General features: G+C 42.9%; 1 protein-coding gene across 2 annotated transcripts; it reads left to right on the top strand.

Annotated features, from left to right (window-relative positions):
- Positions 1 to 1,477: 1,477 nt before the first annotated feature.
- On the top strand, positions 1,478 to 25,856 carry b3galt5.3 (Beta-1,3-galactosyltransferase 5 gene 3). Of its 2 annotated transcripts, XM_004912183.2 has the most exons (3): positions 1,478 to 1,848; positions 21,154 to 21,290; positions 24,357 to 25,856. In XM_004912183.2, the coding sequence occupies exons 2-3, from the start codon at positions 21,288 to 21,290 to the stop codon at positions 25,302 to 25,304; spliced, it is 951 nt and encodes a 316-aa protein (XP_004912240.1). In that variant the 5' UTR covers positions 1,478 to 1,848; positions 21,154 to 21,287; the 3' UTR covers positions 25,305 to 25,856. The 2 variants fall into 2 exon arrangements, with proteins under 2 accessions (XP_004912240.1, XP_012813494.1); XM_012958040.2 differs by lacking the exon at positions 1,478 to 1,848 and having other exon boundaries at positions 20,686 to 21,290.

Below are 25,856 nucleotides of genomic sequence, written 5' to 3'. Positions count from 1 at the left end.
CAAGCAATGACAGTGTAGAGCAGGGGCAGGTAGGTGGGAAGGGGTTAAACAGGGCAAACTCCACTGACCCCCTCTGACTTATTAGCACATTAATCAATGGAACTCTTAATATGAACTGCTTATTATAGAGTAACATCAGCTGTTTATACTGCACACACAAGGGGCATGGCCTAAAGTTTGGTACTTCCTGCTTGTGTCCATATAAATATGCGGGGCCCCAAAGTTTCTGATGACGGCCCTGGTAGTATCTGACAATGGCAGCTGCAACTCCTTTCAGGCGGCAAGGTGACATATGAACTAACATATAGCACTTTGCACCTCTATTTTACACTTGCAATCGCCATGCACTTGTAAATAAGCCCTTTTGCAGCCGATCTAGATGAGAAAAGACTTGGGAATGATTGGAATTAGTGATGGGCGAAATGTTTCGCCAGGCATAGATTCGCGGCGAATTTCCGCGTTTCGTCATTGGCGGATTGTTTCGCAAAACGGATGAAAAAATTCGCTGCGGAAAAATTCACCTCACGTCCAAAAATCGTCACGGGCGACAAAATAACAGGCGTGTGACAAAATAATGGGCGCGGACGACAAAATAATAGCCGCGGGCGACGAAATAATAGCCGCGGACGGCGAAATAATAGCCGCGGGCGGCGAAATAATAGCCACGGGCGACGAAATAATAGCCGCGTGACAGAATAATAGTCCGCGGGCGACAAAATAATAGCTGCGCGATTGTTTCGCAAAACGGATGAAAAAATTCGCTGCGGAAAAATTCACCTCACGTCCAAAAATCGTCACGGGCGACAAAATAACAGCCGTGTGACAAAATAATAGCCACAGACGACAAAATAATAGCCACGCAACAGAATAATAGCCACGGGTGACAAAATAATAGCCGTGTGACAAAATAATAGCCGCGGGCGACAAAATAATAGCCGTGGGTGACTAAATAATAGCCGCGCGACAGAATAATAGCCACAGGCGACAAAATAATAGCCGCGCGATGAAAGAATAGCCGCAGGCGTCAAAAGAATAGCCACAGGCGACAATTTTTTTTTGACGTGCGACATTTTCGGCCATCAGATTCGCTCATCACTAATTGGAATTCGGTTTAAGTGTTTGTGCAAGATCATTTTTCCAGGATATTAGAGTTTCCTTTGCCGTTAGTTGTCCCTGCTTGCCCTGCAGAGAGGCAGAATGAAGTTTATAAATGAAGATTATATATATATATACTGCTGCAATAAAACATTCATAGAAAAAACAATATATTATATATAATAAAAACTGAGAAAAAACATTTTTAGGTTATTCCTGCCTGCGACCACACTAACCATTCGCCTTGTTTTTCTTCCACATTTCTTGTTTTTCATTATCTCACCCTCAGAGGAAGGAAACATAAGAGGAATGAATTGTTAATCACATACAGGGAGGGGTCTCAGAAAATAAAGTTACTTATCTTATTGCTCCATGCATTTCCTAGCCTGCCGAGCCGCTTGCACTTCTGCCAGTGATATGAGATGTTGTTTGTGTGTGTGAGTGAGTGGGAAGTAGAGCAAGACTATGGAGGTGCAGAGCTCAAAGCCACGGGGATGACCCCTTGTCCAGCAAGGCAGGGTGTCTCAAAGAGACATGGGAGAAGACCAACCAGGAAAGTCTATTGAGAAGCCAAGGACACAGTTCAGACAGACAGGAACCAAGTTTTTAATGAAAAACCCCATAAAAGCAGAGTTGTATAACTGAGAGCCCTGGAGGAACAAAGACATTTGACTAGTTGGACCAATCGACACCCCATACAAAGGTTCTCCCCACAGCAACGGTGAAGCCATTTAGGTTTTAGAGTTCCTACCAGTAAGTGCCACAGAAACCTGTCTCTTGCATGTACATTTGTCTATGCTGTATATGTGCATGTATGTATGCATGTTTGCTTATGCAACTGTGTATGTTTGTGCATGCTTGTGCGATAATGCATATAGGGAATCCAATCATGAGATTAAAAAGTGTTTATTATACCTGGAAAAAGTACAGGTATGGGATCTGTAATCCGGAAACCTGTTATGCAGAAAGAATTATAGGAAGGCTATCGCCCACTGACTTGATTTTAATCAATTAATTCACATTTTAAAAAATGATTCCCTTTTCTCTGTAGTAACAGTACCTGTACTTGATCCCAACTAAGATATAATTACCCCTTATTGGGGGCAGAACAGCCCTATTGGGTTTATTTAATGGTTAAATGATTCCCTTTTCTCTGTAATAATAAAACAGTACCTGTACTTGATCCCAACTAAGATATAATTACCCCTTATTGGGGCCAGAACAGCCCTATTGGGTTTATTTCATGGTTAAATGATTCCCTTTTCTCTGTAATAATAAAACAGTACCTGTACTTGATTCCAACTAAGATATAATTACCCCTTATTGGGGCAGAACAGCCCTATTGGGTTTATTTCATGGTTAAATGATTCCCTTTCTCTGTAATAATAAAAAAGGACCTGTACTTGATCCCAACTAAGATATAATTACCCCTTATTGGGGGCAGAACAGCCTTATTGGGTTTATTTCATGATTAAATGATTCCCTTTTCTCTGTAATAATAAAACAGTACCTGTACTTGATCCCAACTAAGATATAATTACCCCTTATTGGGGGCAGAACAGCCCTATTGGGTTTATTTCATGGTTAAATGATTCCCTTTTCTCTGTAATAATAAAACAGTACCTGTACTTGATCCCAACTAAGATATAATTACCCCTTATTGGGAGCAGAACAGTCCTATTGGGTTTATTTCATGGTTAAATGATTCCCTTTTCTCTGTAATAATAAAACAGTACCTGTACTTGATCCCAACTAAGATATAATTACCCCTTATTGGGGCAGAACAGCCCTATTGGGTTTATTTAATGGTTAAATGATTCCCTTTTCTCTGTAATAATAAAACAGTACCTGTACTTGATCCCAACTAAGATATAATTACCCCTTATTGGGGGCAGAACAGCCCTATTGGGTTTATTTAAAGGTTAAATGATTCCCTTTTCTCTGTAATAATAAAACAGTACCTGTACTTGATCCCAACTAAGATATAATTACCCCTTATTGGGGGCAGAACAGCCTTATTGGGTTTATTTAAAGGTTAAATGATTCCCTTTTCTCTGTAATAATAAAACAGTACCTGTACTTGATCCCAACTAAGATATCATTAATCCTTATTATAGTAGATTTATGGTATGATTATCCAAATTATGGAAATATCTCTTATCGGGAAAACCCCAGGTGTTGAGCATGCAGGTCCCATACAGTGTGTAATGGTAAAGCTATGTAGTTTGTAGGAAAAATATTTATATTACTAATGAAAAAGTTAAGGTTGTTTCCGTATAGGAGTATTTCCTGGGATTCAGTGTCTGTTTCCTCTTGACCAAGAAATTGCAGTTCTGTCTGACATAAAAGTATGTGGTCTGAACCCAAACATCTGGTGCTTGGGAAATTCTGTATTGTGCATAACCAGGTCATATATATACAGTTATATAAAGAAATAGGCATTGGCAACATGAATTTGCTTATTGCAGGGTTCGCTTGAATGTGAACACTACATATTACATAACCTTTAATAAAACATGTTTTTTGGATAGTGCAGCAAGTTGTAGCCATTTCCAAAATGCTGCAAAACTCCCTGGTAGAGTAGGGTATGGCACACATAGGGGCAGGCAGGAGTATGGCACACACAGAGCTCAAGGCAGACAGGGGTAAATACTGCTTCCGCCACGATAATGGATCATACATAGATGTGTGATCTTTCTGTATTTTATGTCAACAATACGATGACATCTTTCAAATAATCGTTGTCCGTAGAAGGCATAACGTATGGCAAACCGATTGCCAACTGATTGCGTACCAATTGGATAAATCATCTCAGTGAACGAGTGAAATTGGCTTGTGTATGGCCACCTTAACTGTCCTTCAGGTCAGACCCCCTTAAATTATAACAAGGTTACAGATTTATAGAAACATTGGGGTAACAGTCACCCTGCTATAGTTCCAGGGGTACCCAGGGCACAAATAAGCACTCACCCCAAATCCCCCCCTAACTGGCCTTCAGGCTGGGCCCCCTTAGCCCATAACAAGGTTACAGATATATAGAAACATTGGGGTAACAGTCACCCTGCTATAGTTCCAGGGGTACCCAGGGCACAAATAAGCACTCACCCCAAATCCCCCCTAACTGGCCTTCAGGCTGGGCCCCCTTAGCCCATAACAAGGTTACAGATATATAGAAACATTGGGGTAACAGTCACCCTGCTATAGTTCCAGGGATACCCAGGGCACATCTTATTTGGCATCCCCAAATAACTTTTTTCATGCTTGTGTGCCTCACCAAAACTTTTTGCGGCTCACAAGTAAAAAAGGTTAGAGATCCTTGTCCTATATAGTCCATTTAAAGCCCAAACTACAATGGCTGCAAACTGAGCTTCCAAAGTGGAAAGGTCCCCATAGTCCATCCATTGAGAGAGCAGTCACCCTTGAAGCTTCAACCCAGGACCAGTATAGAGTAAGTCCTTCATGTCCTGAAATATACCTTAAGTTAAAGCTATTTGATCTATGAAATAGGACCTGTGACCTTGATGATACAGTTAAAATACTGTATAACCGGTGACCCGAATAAAAATAACAAGTCAGGTCCCATGGTCTGAAAATTGATTTACGCAAAGCACTTTCTTGCCAAATGTGACGTGTGGCATGTTTTTTTCTGCAGAAAGTCTATTGTACTTGGTTGTCCTCAGGGGAAGCTAATGAAGCATGGCATACAATGTCACTTAACAATGTGCCGGTGTAACACGTAAATTTAGGTGTTTTAGTAAGTTGGTAACATTTGGATTAACCAAGTGAGGAAGATGTTTCAAATCCAGGGGAGAGAGTAGGTATTTTGTCCTTTCTTTAATCATAAGGGTTGACTTTGTATGTGAGAGTTGGATATGCCTGTCCATTGGATTGGCTTCCCAGGGGCAACTGGCAGTTTCCTGTTGGCCAGGGCCATTTTCTGGCTCCCCTCACTAGTCCATAATAAAGTGGGGATTCAAGGCTTCACTCTCTATTTGGACTCCACTTAAATTGGAAGCCTTAGTAGGAGAAGAGCAAAAGCAGGATTAGCTAGTGTGAGGGCTAGATTCTGTAAAAGCTCCTTCAGATTGGGAGTTAGTAGAGCACAGTTTCCCAGCACTGAACAAGTCTGTCCCTTTATCCCCATGTCTGATTCCTGTGCCATATAATGACGGGAAAATGCCATAATTATCTCTATATGTAAGGTACCAGCAAGGGGCCTGACACAGTACTGGGAATCAGCATTCTCATTGGTCACTTCTTGCATTTATAATGAGGTTATTGGTCAGTAGAATTCTCATTGGTGAATTTCCTTGCATCTATAATGATGTTTTTCACCAACTTCTATAGCAAAACTAGGGGGCGCAGTGGGACAGTGTTATGATTGGGTTTACAACCCATTTCTAATCTAGAATGAACAGTAGCTTTGGGGGTTTTTTTTGTGGCTTTACAATGTTCCTTGTCTAGAGATGCTGCAGATAGATAGAGATAGCAAATAAAAACAAGTACAGGTATGGGATCCATTATCCGGAAACCCGCCATCCAGAAAGCTCCAAATTACGGAAAGCCTGTCTCCCATAGACTCCATTTTAATCAAATAATTCAGAATTTTAAAACTGATTTCCCTTTTCTCTGTAATAATAAAACAGTACCTGTACTTGATCCCAACTAAGATATAATTACCCCTTATTGGGGGCAGAACAGCCCTATTGGGTTTATTTAATGGTTAAATGATTCCCTTTTCTCTGTAATAATAAAACAGTACCTGTACTTGATCCCAACTAAGATATAATTACCCCTTATTGGGGCAGAACAGCCCTATTGGGTTTATTTAATGGTTAAATGATTCCCTTTTCTCTGTAATAATAAAACAGTACCTGTACTTGATCCCAACTAAGATATAATTACCCCTTATTGGGGCAGAACAGCCCTATTGGGTTTATTTAATGGTTAAATGATTCCCTTTAACCGCCGTCTGCTCCCTGTGCCGGCTCTCTCCTAGGTGCGCGCGTGCGCGCACTTCCGCATTTTAAAGGTGCATGCGTGCTGACGTCATGACGTCAGCGCGCAAAGGCGCGAAATTCAAAATATTTAAAGGGCCATTTGCTTAGACTCATTGCCCGTGATAGAATTTGATTCTGGTGCCTTCCTGAGCTTTGTGCCTTTGTTCCTGTTGGTGTTTTTCCTGTTTTGACCCGGCCTGTTCCTGACTATTCTGAAATCCGTAACCTGACCTCGGCTTGTACCTTTTGACTCCGATTTTTGCCTAACCGCGCTGCTTGATTATCTGGTTGACCCTTGCCTGTCTGACGATCCCTGGTTTAAGCCTGCCTCGACCCAGCCTGCCTGACTATGAACTTGTTTAACCCTATTTGTACCGTGATCTTCGGCCTAACTGACTCTATCTACAGTCGTGCCCCTTTGCTTGCCAGAACTCCTGCCTAGTTCCTCTCGTTAAGTCCAGGTGGCATCTGAGTAGCTGAGGGCTCCTCCCGAAGCCAAAGGCGGTCACATTACTGGTGAAGTCGAGCCGAGACAAGGGAACTTGGCATCTGTTCTGGTTTAGGGTGCCGACCGTGACAAGTCCTATTGGATTTATTTCATGGTTAAATGATTCCCTTTTCTCTGTAATAATAAAACAGTACCTGTACTTGATCCCAACTAAGATATAATTACCCCTTATTGGGGGCAGAACAGCCCTATTGGGTTTATTTAATGGTTAAATGATTCCCTTTTCTCTGTAATAATAAAACAGTATCTGTACTTGATCCCAACTAAGATATAATTACCCCTTATTGGGGCAGAACAGTCCTATTGGGTTTAATTACTGTTTTATTGATTTTTTAGTAGACTTAAGGTATGGAGTTCCAAATTACAGAAAGACCCCTTATCCGGAATACCCTTGGTCCCGAGCATTCTGGGTAACGAGTCCTGTACTTGATACTTGAGTTTTGTTTCCTCTGGGTGTTGGGCCCCTGACAGGTTTTCATTGTGAAGCGAAGGGCAGTGTAATAGAGAGGATGCCACGTTTTCGGGCTTGGGTGCCTAGCTCGATGAGACAGTAGCCCTTATGTGTGTATATTCTAATCTCTGCCTTTTTTTCATGTTATTCTTTGTTTTTGAATTTAAATAACAGTGGAAAGCAAAATTTTCCGGCAGGCATGGATTTGCACTGAATTTCCTTGTTTTGTCATTGGCGGACTCTTTAGCAAAATGGCCGCAAAAATTTGACAAAGACAAACAAAAAAATGATGCGTGTCAAAAAATTGTTGCACATGTTGAAAAAATTCTCTTCTGCGTCATTTTTTTGACGAATACAGCATTTTTCCGCATTCCGCAAATTGTTCGGCATTTCGCAAATTTTTTCAAAGTTTCCTGAATTTTCCCTGGAATGGGACAGATTCGCTCATCACTAATAATCATTTTTCAGTGACAATTTGTCCCAGCGCAGTTTACCATGGCCTGTTATACTATTACTTTTTTGGATCTATGCCTCAACCTCTTGGTTCCTTAGTGGTGGTCCTCCCACTGCGCTTGTGTCCCCACCTATTTATGTTTCATAAGTTTCTATGGGATTTAATATTTCAATTGTTTTGAACTTCTCACCAATACTACAACTGACTTGGTCTCACTGAGGGTCTTTAGCAAATCCAATAATGATGAAGTGTTTGGATTTACTGTGTTAGGTCAAAAATGCCAACTTTTTCTACACAACATTTTGCATTACATTTTTTTCATTGCCCATGATTAAAGCGGGGATCCTGTGGGAATTAAACTGACTTTGTTTGAAAGAAGTTGTGGTCATTTCAATATAGAGCGACTGTGCTTCAGTGCAACTGAGCGCAGTACCAGTCTACCAATGGGTCTGCCCATAATGTGCCTACCATACATTTGAGAACTTAACGAAGACTAACATTTTTTGTGCTAATTTGGATGAATAAATTGGGAATTCATTCACTGTGCGTAAGATACTCTGATATCCATGGCCTCTAAGTTCCCTGATATATCTGCTGTGTTGTGGTTTGTGGATAAAGCAGAACTGTGTATTTGGTGTGAGAAAGGGTGTCTAGATCCCCCTAGACTTTTTAGCCTGCTTTCTGTTATCCTGGTTCCTGTTTGCATTTCAAGTGTAATGCCACAGATTGGGACACTTGAGAGGCCAGTCGAACCAGAAATATCTAAACAACAGGTGTCTTAATCTTTGGGGCACATTTACTAATCCACGAATCCGAATTCGAATGGGAAAAATTCGGATTGGAAACAAACATTTTGCGACTTTTTCGTATATTTTGAGATTTTTTTGTCACCGTTACGACCTGTTCGTAGCTGTTACGATTTGCTCGTATATTGTCACGATTTTTACGTATTGAGCACTAGTAAACGGTGGGCAAACCTTTTAGACTTTGCATGATTTTGGAAGCCTCCCATAGGACTCAATGGCACTCTGCAGCTCCAACCCGGCCCAAGGAAAGTCTCCCATAGGGCTCAATGGCACTCTGCAGCTCCAACCCGGCCCAAGGAAAGCCTCCCATAGGGCTCAATGGCACTCTGCAGCTCCAACCCGGCCCAAGGAAAGTCTCCCATAGGGCTCAATGGCACTCTGCAGCTCCAACCCGGCCCAAGGAAAGTCTCCCATAGGGCTCAATGGCACTCTGCAGCTCCAACCCGGCCCAAGGAAAGTCTCCCATAGGGCTCAATGGCACTCTGCAGCTCCAACCCGGCCCAAGGAAAGCCTCCCATAGGGCTCAATGGCACTCTGCAGCTCCAACCCGGCCCAAGGAAAGTCTCCCATAGGGCTCAATGGCACTCTGCAGCTCCAACCCGGCCCAAGGAAAGTCTCCCATAGGGCTCAATGGCACTCTGCAGCTCCAACCCGGCCCAAGGAAAGTCTCCCATAGGGCTCAATGGCACTCTGCAGCTCCAACCTGGCCCAAGGAAAGTCTCCCATAGGGCTCAATGGCACTCTGCAGCTCCAACCTGGCCCAAGGAAAGTCTCCCATAGGGCTCAATGGCACTCTGCAGCTCCAACCCGGCCCAAGGAAAGTCTCCCACAGGGCTCAATGGCACTCTGCAGCTCCAACCCGGCCCAAGGAAAGCCTCCCATAGGGCTCAATGGCACTCTGCAGCTCCAACCCGGCCCAAGGAAAGTCTCCCATAGGGCTCAATGGCACTCTGCAGCTCCAACCTGGCCCAAGGAAAGTCTCCCATAGGGCTCAATGGCACTCTGCAGCTCCAACCCGGCCCAAGGAAAGTCTCCCATAGGGCTCAATGGCACTCTGCAGCTCCAACCCGGCCCAAGGAAAGTCTCCCATAGGGCTCAATGGCACTCTGCAGCTCCAACCCGGCCCAAGGAAAGTCTCCCATAGGGCTCAATGGCACTCTGCAGCTCCAACCCGGCCCAAGGAAAGTCTCCCATAGAGCTCAATGGCACTCTGCAGCTCCAACCTGGCCCAAGGAAAGTCTCCCATAGGGCTCAATGGCACTCTGCAGCTCCAACCTGGCCCAAGGAAAGTCTCCCATAGAGCTTAATGGCACTCTGCAGCTCCAACCCGGCCCAAGGAAAGTCTCCCATAGAGCTCAATGGCACTCTGCAGCTCCAACCCGGCCCAAGGAAAGTCTCCCATAGGGCTCAATGGCACTCTGCAGCTCCAACCCGGCCCAAGGAAAGTCTCCCATAGGGCTCAATGGCACTCTGCAGCTCCAACCCGGCCCAAGGAAAGTCTCCCATAGGGCTCAATGGCACTCTGCAGCTCCAACCCGGCCCAAGGAAAGTCTCCCATAGGGCTCAATGGCACTCTGCAGCTCCAACCCGGCCCAAGGAAAGCCTCCCATAGGGCTCAATGGCACTCTGCAGCTCCAACCCGGCCCAAGGAAAGTCTCCCATAGGGCTCAATGGCACTCTGCAGCTCCAACCCGGCCCAAGGAAAGCCTCCCATAGGACTCAATGGCACTCTGCAGCTCCAACCCGGCCCAAGGAAAGTCTCCCATAGGGCTCAATGGCACTCTGCAGCTCCAACCCGGCCCAAGGAAAGTCTCCCATAGGGCTCAATGGCACTCTGCAGCTCCAACCCGGCCCAAGGAAAGTCTCCCATAGGGCTCAATGGCACTCTGCAGCTCCAACCCGGCCCAAGGAAAGTCTCCCATAGGGCTCAATGGCACTCTGCAGCTCCAACCCGGCCCAAGGAAAGTCTCCAAAGGGCTCAATGGCACTCTGCAGCTCCAACCCGGCCCAAGGAAAGTCTCCCATAGGTCTCAATGGCACCCTGCAGCTCCAACCCAGCCCAAGGAAAGTCTCCCATAGGGCTCAATGGCACTCTGCAGCTCCAACCCAGCCCAAGGAAAGTCTCCAAAGGGCTCAATGGCACTCTGCAGCTCCAACCCGGCCCAAGGAAAGTCTCCCATAGGGCTCAATGGCACTCTGCAGCTCCAACCTGGCCCAAGGAAAGTCTCCCATAGGGCTCAATGGCACTCTGCAGCTCCAACCCGGCCCAAGGAAAGCCTCCCATAGGACTCAATGGCACTCTGCAGCTCCAACCTGGCCCAAGGAAAGTCTCCCATAGGGCTCAATGGCACTCTGCAGCTCCAACCCGGCCCAAGGAAAGTCTCCCATAGGGCTCAATGGCACTCTGCAGCTCCAACCTGGCCCAAGGAAAGTCATTATACTGAAGCTTGAATGAATCCGAAACTTTCGTACTCGGCGTGTCGGCTACAAAAAAGTTGCGACAATTCACGCAAGTCGTAATGCTATGAAAAAGTCGCGACAATTTACGAAAAAGTCGCAAAATACCGATCATTACGAAAAAAAATGCATTCGGACGCTTTTCGGACGTTCGTGGATTAGTAAATGTGCCCCTTTGTGTGTGTGTTATTTGCATACCATGGGACATGGGACATCTGTTTGGATCTTTGATATAAACTAATATCATTAACGGTAGTGATAAGATGGCGGATATTTTTGACAGAAATAAGGGCCAAAGGTTGAATATTCTACATGCTGCTGAAGCACCTGTTCCATTTTACAGAAATAGATTTTATGTGCTGTTTTATGAAAACATAATAAATAGTAGACCACAGCATATCACATGCAATAGATGAATAGCTCCACTTACCATACCATCAGTAATGCATCAAATGGCACCTGAATTATGGCACAAGAGCTCTAGAGAGTCTTGGAGAATAAATTGAGAAATACAGAAGGGATAGCCATAATGAGGGGTGGAGAAGGTCTACACCTGAAGGACCGAATGAAAAGGACAGTTGTAAAGCATTACACAACACTGGAATTTCCCTTTGTTTCAGAGACAAGGGCTCTGTGGTAATGCTGGTGGAATTCCAAGACCAGAGCTCTTTGGAGTAATCTTTTATAGAAGGACACACCATCAGTTGGGATAGAAGGACCCACCATGAGTTGGAATAGAAGGACCCACCATCAGCTGGGATAGAAGGACCCACCATGAGTTGAAATAGAAGGACTCACCATCAGCTGGTATAGAAGGACCCACTATAAGTTGGAATAGAAGGACCCACCATCAGCTGGGATAGAAGGACCCACCATCAGCTGGGATAGAAGGACCCACCATGAGTTGAAATAGAAGGACCCACCATCAGCTGGGATAGAAGGACCCACTATGAGTTGGAATAGAAGGACCCACCATGAGTTGGAATAGAAGGACCCACCATCAGCTGGGATAGAAGGACCCACCATGAGTTGGAATAGAAGGACTCACCATCAGCTGGAATAGAAGGACCCACCATCAGCTGGAATAGAAGGACCCACCATCAGCTGGGATAGAAGGACCCACCATCAGCTGGGATAGAAGGACCCACCATCATCTGGGATAGAAGGACCCACCATGAGTTGGAATAGAAGGACCAACCATCACCTGGGATAGAAGGACCCTCTATGAGTTGGAATAGAAGGACCCACCATGAGTTTGAATAGAAGGACCCACCATCAGCTGGGATAGAAGGACCCACCATCAGCTGGGATAGAAGGACCCACCATGAGTTGAAATAGAAGGACCCACCATCAGCTGGGATAGAAGGACCCACTATGAGTTGGAATAGAAGGACCCACCATGAGTTGAAATAGAAGGAACCACCATCAGCTGGGATAGAAGGACCCACCATGAGTTGAAATAGAAGGACTCACCATCAGCTGGGATAGAAGAACCCACCATCAGTTGTAACAGGGTGAATGTTGCTGAATGTAAGGCATCCAAAACAACACTGTGCACAAAGTCTCCACAGATCCACAACAATCAACCAATATGGAATGGCCTTGGCTGTGTCTCTGCACATAGTCTTTATCAAGTGTGCAAATATAAATCCACTTAAAAAATATAGATCTAAGCAGTTAATGGTAGAAAAGAAGCTTACCCATGTATAGATTTGGTCCGGGTGCTCATGCCCCAGACCCTCAGCATTGGCAGGAGTGACAATGACAGGAGTTATGATGTCAAGGGCAGGGTTATGAAGTAGATGATGGGGTTATTGCATGACTTAAACATGATTGGATGGATTTCTGTCCAGACAGCCCCTTGAAAACTGGGCAGAAAACCAGACGCATAACGTTAGGCCTACCAGAGAACTTAGACTACAGGGCCCAAATGCAGACCCCTGTCACTGCTGCACATCGTGTCTAGTGTCCCCCACCTCTAGCACTGCGCACCATTATCTTCAGCAGGAACAGTAGGAAAAGGGTGCAACTTCAACTGTTGGCAGGTCCAGGTCATGGAAAGGCAAAAGGGTGACGTGCCCAACAGGGTTTTTCCCCCGTAGCCCAGTGGGCCAGCTCTTAGGGACCTCACTCACAATGCAGTAGAATTTCCATTCCAGGTTTGCTTGCTAATCTACGCCAAAGAGCAAAAAGGTTAAATCCCTACTTTAAGCAATGGAAAGTAAATACAGATGCTTTGCTGGAGACCAACGTGCTACTGTTCAAGTTCACTTGTGGAAGAAGTCACTTCATTTATCGTGTTCTGCGGGAACTAACTGGTGCCGATCTCCAGCCAAGACGCCACTCTGAGGTTTTCCTGAATTTTCTAATGCAGCTTGGGTATGATCATTTACAAGGTACTGTTTTATTATAATTATATCTTAGTTGGGATCAAGTACAGGTACTGTTTTATTATTACAGAGAAAAGGGAATCATTTAACCATTAAATAAACCCAATAGGGCTGTTCTGCCCCAATAAGGGGTAATTATATCTTAGTTGGGATCAAGTACAGGTACTGTTTTATTATTACAGAGAAAAGGGAATCATTTAACCATGAAATAAACCCAATAGGGCTGTTCTGCCCCCAATAAGGGGTAATTATATCTTAGTTGGGATCAAGTACAGGTACTGTTTTATTATTACAGAGAAAAGGGAATCATTTAACCATTAAATAAACCCAATAGGGCTGTTCTGCCCAAATAAGGGGTAATTATATCTTAGTTGGGATCAAGTACAGGTACTGTTTTATTATTACAGAGAAAAGGGAATCATTTAACCATTAAATAAACCCAATAGGGCTGTTCTGCCCAAATAAGGGGTAATTATATCTTAGTTGGGATCAAGTACAGGTACTGTTTTATTATTACAGAGAAAAGGGAATCATTTAACCATTAAATAAACCCAATAGGGCTGTTCTGCCCCCAATAAGGGGTAATTATATCTTAGTTGGGATCAAGTACAGGTACTGTTTTATTATTACAGAGAAAAGGGAATCATTTAACCATTAAATAAACCCAATAGGGCTGTTCTGCCCCAATAAGGGGTAATTATATCTTAGTTGGGATCAAGTACAGGTACTGTTTTATTATTACAGAGAAAAGGGAATCATTTAACCATTAAATAAACCCAATAGGGCTGTTCTGCCCCAATAAGGGGTAATTATATCTTAGTTGGGATCAAGTACAGGTACTGTTTTATTATTACAGAGAAAAGGGAAATCATTTAATTGCTTAAAAGGAACTTGGTGGAAAATGGGGGCAGGATGGGTTGTACGGGCTGCTCTACACCATTACATGTCTCTTCAAGCGAGAAAACAATATTTCTAGGAAGCTATTTTTATATTTCTTTTATACGTTAAATTTCCTGCTACTGTTACTGCACCCAGTTGTGTGACCACAGTAACGCATACAATAACATTGTGTTATCAGTTACTTTATGGTAAAGTCATATTATCTGTGTGGACATTGTATTATTATGTTAAACCGTATACTGTATAACTAGCTGACACTACTAAATTGCTGGAGGAGAGGAGACTTAACTATCTAAGAGCAGTGAGTCTTTAGCAATGTGTCAGGACCCAAAATTGGGTTTCCGATCTGTTTAGGGTGGGTTTCTGTGATCCTATTTATTTGAAGTTGTAATTCCTTCTACAACAGATAACAAGGTAAGATGCACAATTAATACTTTACCAATAACCAGGTTGCAAAGCCTGCTGGGCCCCCAGGGAGAAAGGCTGAGAAACCAGGATCAACAGGTTAATGTATTCAAAGTTTGGTCAGACTAATAATCCATAGCAGCCAATCCCCAGGTAAAGCAAGTTGCATTTACTAGTCAGTTGTTTAAAGGGGAACTAAACCCTGCTGCACTGCACTCCATAACCAAACGTTACTCAGCTGTTGCTGGACTACAAACCCCAGAATAATGTAACATATAATAAGGTTGAGGCATTCTGGGAGATGTAGTCCAGCAACATCAGGGTTGTATTCTTAAAGCAATATTGCACAACTAAACTTTCCCCCGGCGGCTGCATTAAAATGCAAGAAATCCCCCAATGAGAATCCCAGCTGATGTGAGTAAATCCGGCTCCCTGTTCTCTGTTCCTGCAATTGGAGTTGGGAGCAATAAGCACAGTTTCCCAGCACTGAACAAGTCTGTCCCTTTATCCCCATGTCTGATTCCTGTGCCATATAATGACGGGAAAAATGCCATAATTATCTCTATATGTAAGATAATAGCAAGTTGCCTGACACAGTGCTGGGAATGACTGGTTTCTTTGGTCAGTAGAATGCTCATTGGTGAATTTTTATGCATCTGCAATATGTTTTTCACCGACTTCAATATCAAAACTAGGGGGCTCGGTGGGACAGTGTTATGATTGGGTTTACACCATGCTATGCTAGGTGATTGTGGGTTCTTTATGTATGTGGTTTCTATAGGCACAGGTTTGCTTATGTAGTAGTAAATGAAGCCCAGGATATCTCAGTATAGGCAGTGGGTGTGATATTGCCCCATGCTGGGATGGTTGCACGGCTGTATAAGTATCCAGATTGACTGGGACACACAGTTCTTTGGCAGCCTGTGTCTAAAAGCAAAGGCTAAGCGTTAGAAGCATAAAAAAATGCAATATAGTATTATTATTATTATTAACATTTATTTATAAAGCGCCAACATATCCCGCTGCGCTGTACAATAAGTGGGTTCCATACATTGGACATACAGAGTAACATATAAAGCAATCAATAACCGATACAGGAGGGGAAGGGAGCCCTGCCCAAAAGAGCTAACAATCTACAATAGTATAGTATTTATCTTTGATTTAATTACACCAGGTAGTGAAGTGCATCTCACTCACTTGGCTCCGTCAGTGGTGTAACTTCCCTTTCATTCTGCTCTTTCACGACGGAAGAGAAGTTATGCCTCAGATGAAGCCAAGACGGTGAAACAATGAGAGTGCGATGTATTTTCCATCAGCCTGGACTGGAGACACGTGGAGGAAACGTTCACTGGAATCTCTTTCTTCACTCGTGTAAGCTGATGGTAAATTAGCTTCTACTTTTTGCCACAAACCACACCCTATTTCACCTGGAATGAGACTTATTCCCTCAGGTGTGAGCCCTCGCTTGAGTTGGAGGCCAGGTGGTTGTGTTACTGTAACTCTCAAGAAATGGGCGCCAGTGGTTCTTAACACTGAACAATGAACTGTTTATTTACACAGCCACTTGGGAGTAGAATATAGGTAGGTAGTAGCATCTCACAAGTCAGGCAGTACTCATGACAAATGGTCACAATGACTCTCTCCCCGTAGGGCACAATGGGTAACCCCCAGCTTTCAGGTTATGGCTTCTAGTGGAACCTAGGTGATCAACTATCTAGCCCTAGGTCTGTACCCTAGTAACCCTACTCTGGGCGGTATTATACCCGGGATCATAATCCCTCTGCAATTCCTTGTTGGAGCCATAAGATGCTCACTAGCTAGCCCTGCCTGTCTATCACACGTTGGGGGAGATTTACTATTCCACGAACGGATCCGAAGGCGTTTTTTCGTAATGATCGTTTTTTTTGCGACTTTTTCGTCACCGTCACGACTTTTTTGTATGTCCAGTGTTTTTTTCGGTGCCGTCACGACTATTTAGTATATTTTCTGTGACTTTTTCTTCGCCGTCGCGAAAAAATCGGACTGGTTTTTCCGCCGTTTACTATCGCTCAATACAAAAAGATCGCAACGGCTGCGAAAAAGTCCTGAAAAATACAAAAAATCGTGACGGTGACAAATTAGTCATGCAAAATACGATAACGTTGCGACGGTGACGAAAAAGTCGCGACAAATACGAAAAATCTCGACGGCGACGAAAAAGTCGCAAAATTTTCATTTCCAATCCGATTTTTTCCCTTTCGGATTCGTGGATTAGTAAAACTGCCCCCTAGTGTGACCTATTACAGGAGCTGTCTGACCTGTCTGGGCTTACCTATACCCAGGCTCCACAATATCTCCCCACCTGCTTGTTCAGGCAGAGAGCTTTCACCAAATGGCTTCCAACCTCATGGCTTAGCCTTTTATACTATTAGGGTTGTCACCTTTTTCTGTGACTATACTGGCCTATGGGTTGGGGGGTTGGACATGATGTCATTCTGGGGCAGGGCTATGATGTTAGGAGCGGGGAAATGGACAGTTAGGGCAGGGGAAAGGTGGATGGGGCTTGTAAATAAATGGCCTGGGTGGGGTTTTAGGCAGAGCAGAAGTGGGCACATAGTTATAAAGGGTGATCGGTAGCGGAGAGGGTCAAGGAAGGGAGGGATTTATAGGCCGCAACAAATTAACCAGCAAGTACATTGTTGGTTTGTAATACTGGTGCCGACCCTAGCTTGTGATTTACTGGCTAGCCCTGTTATGTACTGGCCATGTGGCTATGAATCATACTGAGCAATCTTACTTGTGACAGTAGATGCAAAAATCCAACCTTAAATTCTTGCCAAAAGACTAGGCAAGAGTCATTGGAAAAAATAGGTTCATATATAGCAAATAACCTCAGGAAACTTATGCTCAACTTAACATTAAGCCATGTTAGAAGCATGAGAGGTTGAAGTAAAGTCCAGAATAAGTTTTGACTGCATGTATTCATATTGGTAAACTAACAAGAGTGGGTCTGAAGATCTGCTTCCTACAGGAACAGGACCTAGGCTCAACAGTAATGTTCACTGTTCCCCAGTGTTGGAATTCCCAATGACCAACACTAAATAGTACACCTGCATATGGTGCATAGGGCATACTGTACAACGGTGATCCCCAACCAGTGGCTCGGGGGCAACATGCTGCTCACCAGACTCTTGGTTGTTGCCCCAAACCAGGTAGTTATTTTTGAAGTCCTGACTTGGGGGCAAGTTTTGGTTGAATAAAACAAGATTTACTACCAAACAATGCCTCCTGTAAGCTGATAGTTTGTATAGAGGCTGCCTAATAGCCAACCAGAGCCCTTATTTTTCAACCCCATGAGCGTTTATGATGCTTGTGTTGCTCCCCAAGTCTTTTTACATTTGGCTGTGGCTCACAAGTAAGAAAGGTTGGGGAAACCTGCTGTACAAGACTAAAACTGCATAGAGTCAACCCAGAAATCTCACCACTATGAGATGTGGAGAGTAGTGATGGGCGAAATGTTTCGGCAGGCATGGATTCGTGGCGAAAATTCGCCGCACGTCCAAAAATTGTTGCCGGTATCAAAAATGAATAGTCGCGGACGTCAAAAGAATAGCCGCGCGACGAAATAGTAGCCGCTGGCGACAAAAGAATAGCCGTGCAATGAAATAATAGTCGCGGGTGACAAAATAATAGCCACGAGCGACGAAATGATAGCCGCTGGCGACAAAAGAATAGCCGTGCGACGAAATAATAGCCACGGGCGACGAAATGTTAGCCGCGGGCGTCAATTTTTGTTGCCGCGCAACATTTTTGCAGTTTCATGAAAATGTTGTGCAGCAAATTTTCGACTGCTTTTGTCGTCCATCATTAGTGGAGAGGAGAAGGGCACACTCCTTATATCTGGTCATGCCCAAGTCTTACAGGTCCTGTATAATCTCTCACTTGAGTACTGAGCAAGACTGATTCCTGGCACTTAAGCTCTAGAAATTACCCCCCCCCCACAAGAGTAATCAAACCTGGGAAATACCGGTACAAGATTTACATAACATGAAATAAATGACTTTGCCGACTGCTACGAACAAAGTAAAGCCGTCTGGCAAACATGGAAGTCAATCGATATACAACAGACAAATATTGCCACACCGTGCAGTATTTGTTATTCTACTCGCACCACCTGTCAGCGCTGTGTATCCTGCTGCTGTTTGTATAATGTACATTGTGTACCAGCCAACTTACCTGAACAAAAAGAAACAGAAAAATGAGCAGGAAATATACGGTAAAGATAATTCCGTCTTAGCATCTGACAGCTCAGCTTACATCCCGTTCCATGGGAACTGAACCCTTATGGCAGGAGAATAGGGGAACCCAAATAGCCTACTTGACTGGAGGAAGCCATTTCACTGACGCCTATGGGAAATATTTCATACAAACACATGGCAACAAGCTCCTGTACATAGAGAGAGTTTCTAAAAAATGAAAGATGTGCTCGGGGGGGAAGTGCAGAGGACTTTGTGTAGTTGTGGTTTCCTGTATCTTGTGTTTGTGGTATCACTCCCCAGTTATGTGCTGTGTTAGAGCTCAGAGCAATGCAGTGGGGCATAGACAAGACAGACGGTTTGAACATTAGAGATGTGGGGTGTAAGTATGCGCTGTGTTTTATCTCTGAACTACCACGAGCGATGACAATGTATGATTATTTGTGCTTAGCGCTGCAACTGGTACTCACCTTACTCACTATCCCCACCCTGCCACCCCTATATAATGAGCTGCTTTTTTTGGATTTTTTTAACGCTTATCCGTGCCATACAAATTGACATCTGTTATTTCCCTGTTATTTTTCAAACTTAAAGGGGAACTTCAGCTTCCCCACCAAAAGAGCCCCACACAACACAGAAACCCCTAATATCCCCTAACAGTAGGAATAAATACCATTTATATGCTGAAATCCAGCTGCAAAACAGTTCTACTCTTTCTGCATGATTTGAAATCCTGGCAGGGGAGGAGGGACTAAAACACTGATTGTAAAAACTTCTTCACAGCTTACAGACAGCATGCAGGAACTACATAACCCAAAATGCGTTGCACTACGATATTCCGTTCCTTTTTGATGTTACATGTACAGGGAATTGTGGGATTGGGAGGAGGCAGGCTGAAGGCAGGCTTAGGACAGGCGACTACTGTTACATTTTATTTGAGTCACAAAGTAGTCAGCCCGATCAGCAGGGGAACAGGGGGCGCATATTTTTTTAATTGATGTATTTTGCAAAGTTGCTTGAAATTATATTAGTTTTCAAAAAGCTCAAGTTTTGGGTGAAGTTCCCCTTTAAACCTTTCCTATCTTTCTCATATGGTTTTCTTTCATGACCTGACTCTCCAAGGCACCTTGAGGCCTCTATATCAAAACTGGAATTGGTGAGGTTTTAGTTTTTACTACTAAGATTCAATGTAACCATCATGGCACCAAGGACTCTTACCCAGGGGAAGCTCTCTGATAATATCAGTAAATCCTCTTGCAGTTCCTTCTTCTAGGCCCGGATTTGTGGGAAGGCTACAAAGGTCCGAGCCCAGGGCTGAGCGATTTTCTTTTGTTCCACAGCACTAGGTGTGAGCAAGCAGGAGACTTTACAGTTGTTTAAATCTCCCTTGTGCCAAATCCCCAGTGCTCTGGGACCAGAGGAGATGCTATTGGGGTGGGGGGAATAGAAGAGAGCCCCTAAATGTGTGTGACTGTGGGTTGAGTGGGCTACTGGGGGCTTGGATGGCTGGGCTAGGAGCAACTAGGGGTACAAGCTAGGAGCTAGGGGTACTGTAGCTTTATTGGACATCATTGAATACTGTTGAGCATAAGGGTAAGTTCTGATAGCTGTTTCAGAGCAGTTTCCTCCATGTCTTGTCTGGCGATAGCCAGGGGGAGCCTTCCAACCTTGGTGTTGGCCCTTTCTGGGCTAATGTTTGGTGTTATGGGTCTATACTGTTTTAGAGGTTTCATTAAAGGGGAAATGAAGCTTAATAAAGATGTAGGGTAGAAATGCTACACATGCTTTGGGGTTTCTGTACCAGCCCAAGGCAACCACATCCCTTTAGTACCCCTAAAGATGTAGCCCCCCATCTTCTTTTCTGCTGATTCATAGTACATGCTCTGTGTTGCTGTCACTTACCTGGGCTTAGGGGCCCACTCACAATATACTGTATATATATATATATATATATATATATATATATATATATATATATATACAGAAAATAAAAGTCTCAATACAAGGCTGAGTAGTAATTATCAGATTCTCATTACATGGCAGCTTTGAAACCAGTTCAATTAGCATCAGAATTTAATAATCAATCCTGTAGAATTAAAATTTTCTGCTTAACGATTTTCCATGACCTCCAAGTTTAGCTTCTCAATAGCTGCCCAGAGCCCACTGAGCATGTGCAGTGCCACTGACACTACTAACCAAATCCAAAAGGGGAGGGGAGCTCCTGTGGCAACTTTGAAGTCCTGGATCATTACTGCTATAGAGACGCTGAACCTTTAGGCTCAGTGTATAAAATATTGCATTATTCTAGCCCACCCTCAGCAGGCCAACATGATCTGATTGCATGGATTTTGCATGGTTGTTCCAGACAACACCACAATCAGGTATAGGCAGAGAATTTTCCATTGACTTGGCTATGATTGCCCCTGACTATTTCTGTTGGTTTCTATCACAGCACAGAGAAGGAGGAGACAGTTTTAACCTGGATGAGAAGCAATGAAACTTGGGAACTTATTCGATATCACAAGAAGACTTTTATAATTGGAACTATTTTAAGCAAATAAAGGGAATCCAGGATACGTTTTGGATATGGTAGGTTATTACTCTCTCTTTCATTCTTGCAACATCCCCCTTTTTCATTGCTAATACAGGTATTGGACCCCTTATCCGGAAACCCATTATCCAGAAAGTTCAGAATTATGGAAAGGCCATTTCCCATAGTCATTTTAATCAAACAATTCACATTTTTAAAAATGATTCCCTTTTCTCTGTAATAATAAAACAGTACCTGTACTTGATCCCAACTAAGATATAATTACCCCTTATTGGAGGCAGAACAGCCCTATTGGGTTTATTTAATGGTTAAATGATTCCCTTTTCTCTGTAATAATAAAACAGTACCTGTACTTGATCCCAACTAAGATATAATTACCCCTTATTGGGGGCAGAACAGCCCTATTGGGTTTATTTAATGGTTAAATGATTCCCTTTTCTCTGTAATAATAAAACAGTACCTGTACTTGATCCCAACTAAGATATAATTACCCCTTATTGGGGGCAGAACAGCCCTATTGGGTTTATTTAATGGTTAAATGATTCCCTTTTCTCTGTAATAATAAAACAGTACCTGTACTTGATCCCAACTAAGATATAATTACCCCTTATTGGGGGCAGAACAGTCCTATTGGGTTTATTTCATGGTTAAATGATTCCCTTTTCTCTGTAATAATAAAACAGTACCTGTACTTGATCCCAACTAAGATATAATTACCCCTTATTGGGGCAGAACAGCCCTATTGGGTTTATTTAATGGTTAAATGATTCCCTTTTCTCTGTAATAATAAAACAGTACCTGTACTTGATCCCAACTAAGATATAATTACCCCTTATTGGGGGCAGAACAGCCCTATTGGGTTTATTTAATGGTTAAATGATTCCCTTTTCTCTGTAATAATAAAACAGTACCTGTACTTGATCCCAACTAAGATATAATTACCCCTTATTGGGGGCAGAACAGTCCTATTGGGTTTATTTCATGGTTAAATGATTCCCTTTTCTCTGTAATAATAAAACAGTACCTGTACTTGATCCCAACTAAGATATAATTACCCCTTATTGGGGCAGAACAGCCCTATTGGGTTTATTTCATGGTTAAATGATTCCCTTTTCTCTGTAATAATAAAACAGTACCTGTACTTGATCCCAACTAAGATATAATTACCCCTTATTGGGGCAGAACAGCCCTATTGGGTTTATTTCATGGTTAAATGATTCCCTTTTCTCTGTAATAATAAAACAGTACCTGTACTTGATCCCAACTAAGATATAATTACCCCTTATTGGGGGCAGAACAGCCCTATTGGGTTTATTTAATGGTTAAATGATTCCCTTTTCTCTGTAATAATAAAACAGTACCTGTACTTGATCCCAACTAAGATATAATTACCCCTTATTGGGGCAGAACAGCCCTATTGGGTTTATTTAATGGTTAAATGATTCCCTTTTCTCTGTAATAATAAAACAGTACCTGTACTTGATCCCAACTAAGATATAATTACCCCTTATTGGGGGCAGAACAGCCCTATTGGGTTTATTTAATGGTTAAATGATTCCCTTTTCTCTGTAATAATAAAACAGTACCTGTACTTGATCCCAACTAAGATATAATTACCCCCTACTAAAATTTGGCGAAAACACGCTCCAAGTGTTCGTGTCTTAATAAATCTGCCCCTTAGGGTAGGAGATTCGAATATGTTTCTCCCACTTTCAAGCAATAGTGATGAGCAAAACCCATTTTCTCAAAAATTTGTGGAACCCCAGAAAAAATTTGGGTCCAAATGATTGGAGTCAGTGGGTGTTTTTTCTTTAACATTTTTATGCCAAATACATTGAACTCATTGGGCATTTTTCTCTTGTATTTTTTCTCATGCCATTTCCAAATGCATTGAAGTCAATGGGTGTTTTTTCTTGTGTTTTTCTCATGCCAAATGCATTTGAGTCTATGGGACTTTTTTTCTCACGCCAAATGTATTGATGTATGGGAATTTCTTCTCTTATTTTTTTTCCCTGGCTAAAGAAAATGAAATCCATACTAGCCACAAAAATGTTATTACAACTATCCACCCTCTCTATTTCCTTTTTCATTTTAATTCATCTTGTCATGTCATTTTGTCAATTTGGCAAAAAATTAGGCACAGTTTAAAGGTAAACACACACATAAGGGCTAATGTACGGAAGGAACCAAGTACCCTTGACTCCTGGGCCCAGGTCCAAACTGGGATATAAAATAAGCCCTGGCATTTCCAGAGGCCCAAACAGTCACCACAGGCCATACCTCCCAACATTTGAAAAGTGGAAAGAGGGACAAAAAAAATGGCGTGCGTAATGCGGAAAAACATTTTTGGCCACACCCATTTTTGTGACCTTGCACCCTAAATACCACTCCTATTTTACTAAATTTGGCAAGTTATTTAAAGTTTGAACACATTTCTGGGGGTTTTGGGGTCGTTTTATGTGTTATTATAGTTTTGCTAAAATGATGTATTTGCCATTTAAACTACGAGTCTCAGTTCCCCCAAGAGACCTGTTTAGCTTACTTTAGTTTCTGTGCTCTCTGTCAAAAGCTGCTTTTTTAAAATTAAGTTTGAGAAACATTGTATCTAAGTTCAGGTGTAACTTGTTTTGATTTCTGGGCTCTCTGCCAAAAGCTACCTATATAATTAAGTTTGAGAACATTGTATCTTTTTTAGCGTTCAGTGCAGGAGATCAAAGGGAAATAAGGGACTTTTCAGTAAGAATCTGGGACTATGGGCTGAGCTGTTAAAAAAGGGACTGTCCCGTGGGAGGTATGACCACAGGCCCAATAAATAGTTTGCCAGTTCCACAGATTGCCAGTTCGGGCCTGCTGGATGCCCATACTCTACACAACTATAAACTAGAATTTCCTCAAATCCAGTTGCACACACAAAGACACAAAGAAGCAGGGCTACAACTATTATTTCACAAATGTATCATTTATAAAGTGGGGCAGGACTGATGCCTATGCTGCTTTCCACATGGGACCCATGACCTCTGTGACGGTAATTTTTATGCCCCCCACATGATAAACCTTGTTTTCATAAAAATGTTTAAAATAAAACATTCTCTTGATTTTTTCAGATCCCCCGATGGAAGCAGATATTTGCAACAATGCTGCTGACCTCTTGTTTTTGTTTTGGTGTATTTTTCACTAAACTCCAGGATTTCTGTATAGTTTGCGATAAGAGAATACAAACATCATCTCCCTATAGATTGGATAATGTGGGTGATCCATTTCTTCTGAAGCCCAAGGTACAGTGCGAGAGGAATCCCCCATTCTTGGTGTTGTTGGTGACCACAACCCACAGTCAACTGGAGGCGCGGAACGCTATCCGGCAGACTTGGGGCAAGAAAAGACAAATTGGGGATAAACGTGTTTTCACCTATTTCCTTCTGGGCACCGTCACAAACCTACGCCTTCAAGAGGAACTCATTGAAGAAAGCAACACTTACAATGACATTATTCAGAGAGACTTCATAGACACATATTACAATCTGACCCTCAAAACCATAATGGGGGTCGAATGGATTTGCACTCATTGCCCACAAACTACATTTTTGATGAAAACAGACACAGATATGTTTGTTAATACATTGTACCTCGTGGAGCTGCTTGTAAAGAAAAATCAGACAACCAACCTCTTTACTGGTTCCCTCAGAGAGGATGATGAACCCATACGAGATATGAACAGCAAGTGGTACATAAGTGAAAAAGAATTCCCAGGGTCTAAATACGCACCGTTTTGCTCAGGGACTGGATACGTCTTTTCTGTAGACATTGCACACAAGATCCTGAATGTCTCCAGCACAGTCCCATTTTTTAAACTGGAGGACGTCTATGTAGGGATGTGTCTGGAGAAGCTGGAAATCAAATTGCAGGACCTTCATACCGAGACCACGTTTTTTGCATATAGACCGGCATTCACTATTTGTGGGTATCGGAAACTGGTCACTTCGCATGGAGTCGAGCCATATGAAATGTATCTTTTCTGGGAAGCCCTACGAAGGTCAGAAGATGAGCCGTGCTAGTTGGACAGAAACGTCAGCATCCGGTGGCTTGTCCTGCTTCTATCGTTTGATCACACTAATGAAATGGGAGATGAGAAAACCAAGTGACCAATCAGCCATTCAACCAACCTGGAAATTCCTGTTAATATTAATCTGGCCATTGATTGGAATAGGGCTTGGGTCAGGCTTGGGCACAATTTTGCTGAAAGTTATTTGCACATTTTTAATATTTATTTAAAGAGATGTCCAATCTGCAGGCCTTAAGCTTTTGAGGTTTTAGAATGTGGCCATCTAAGTGTATTTGCATAAAAAGGGGGAAAAAAAGTCAACCAATGAGACTACTTGGCTATTGGGTCATATGTGACCAGTTTATGGTGCGGTATAAAACTTTAGACATTTATATGTTGTGGTGTCATCATCTTCCATCTTCTTCATTGACTCACAGAGTCTCCTTCAAGATAAAAATCTGTTTTTTCTTGCCTATAATGGGTATGATAATGGTTATTTATTCCAAAAAGGTCACCCTTTACTCTGTATTACAGGCCACCTTCCATAATAAAAGGAAAAGTCCAA

Source organism: Xenopus tropicalis, chromosome 2 (assembly GCF_000004195.4).
Source record: "Xenopus tropicalis strain Nigerian chromosome 2, UCB_Xtro_10.0, whole genome shotgun sequence".
NCBI lineage: Eukaryota > Metazoa > Chordata > Amphibia > Anura > Pipidae > Xenopus > Xenopus tropicalis.
This window is presented reverse-complemented; position numbering and strand designations above follow the sequence as displayed.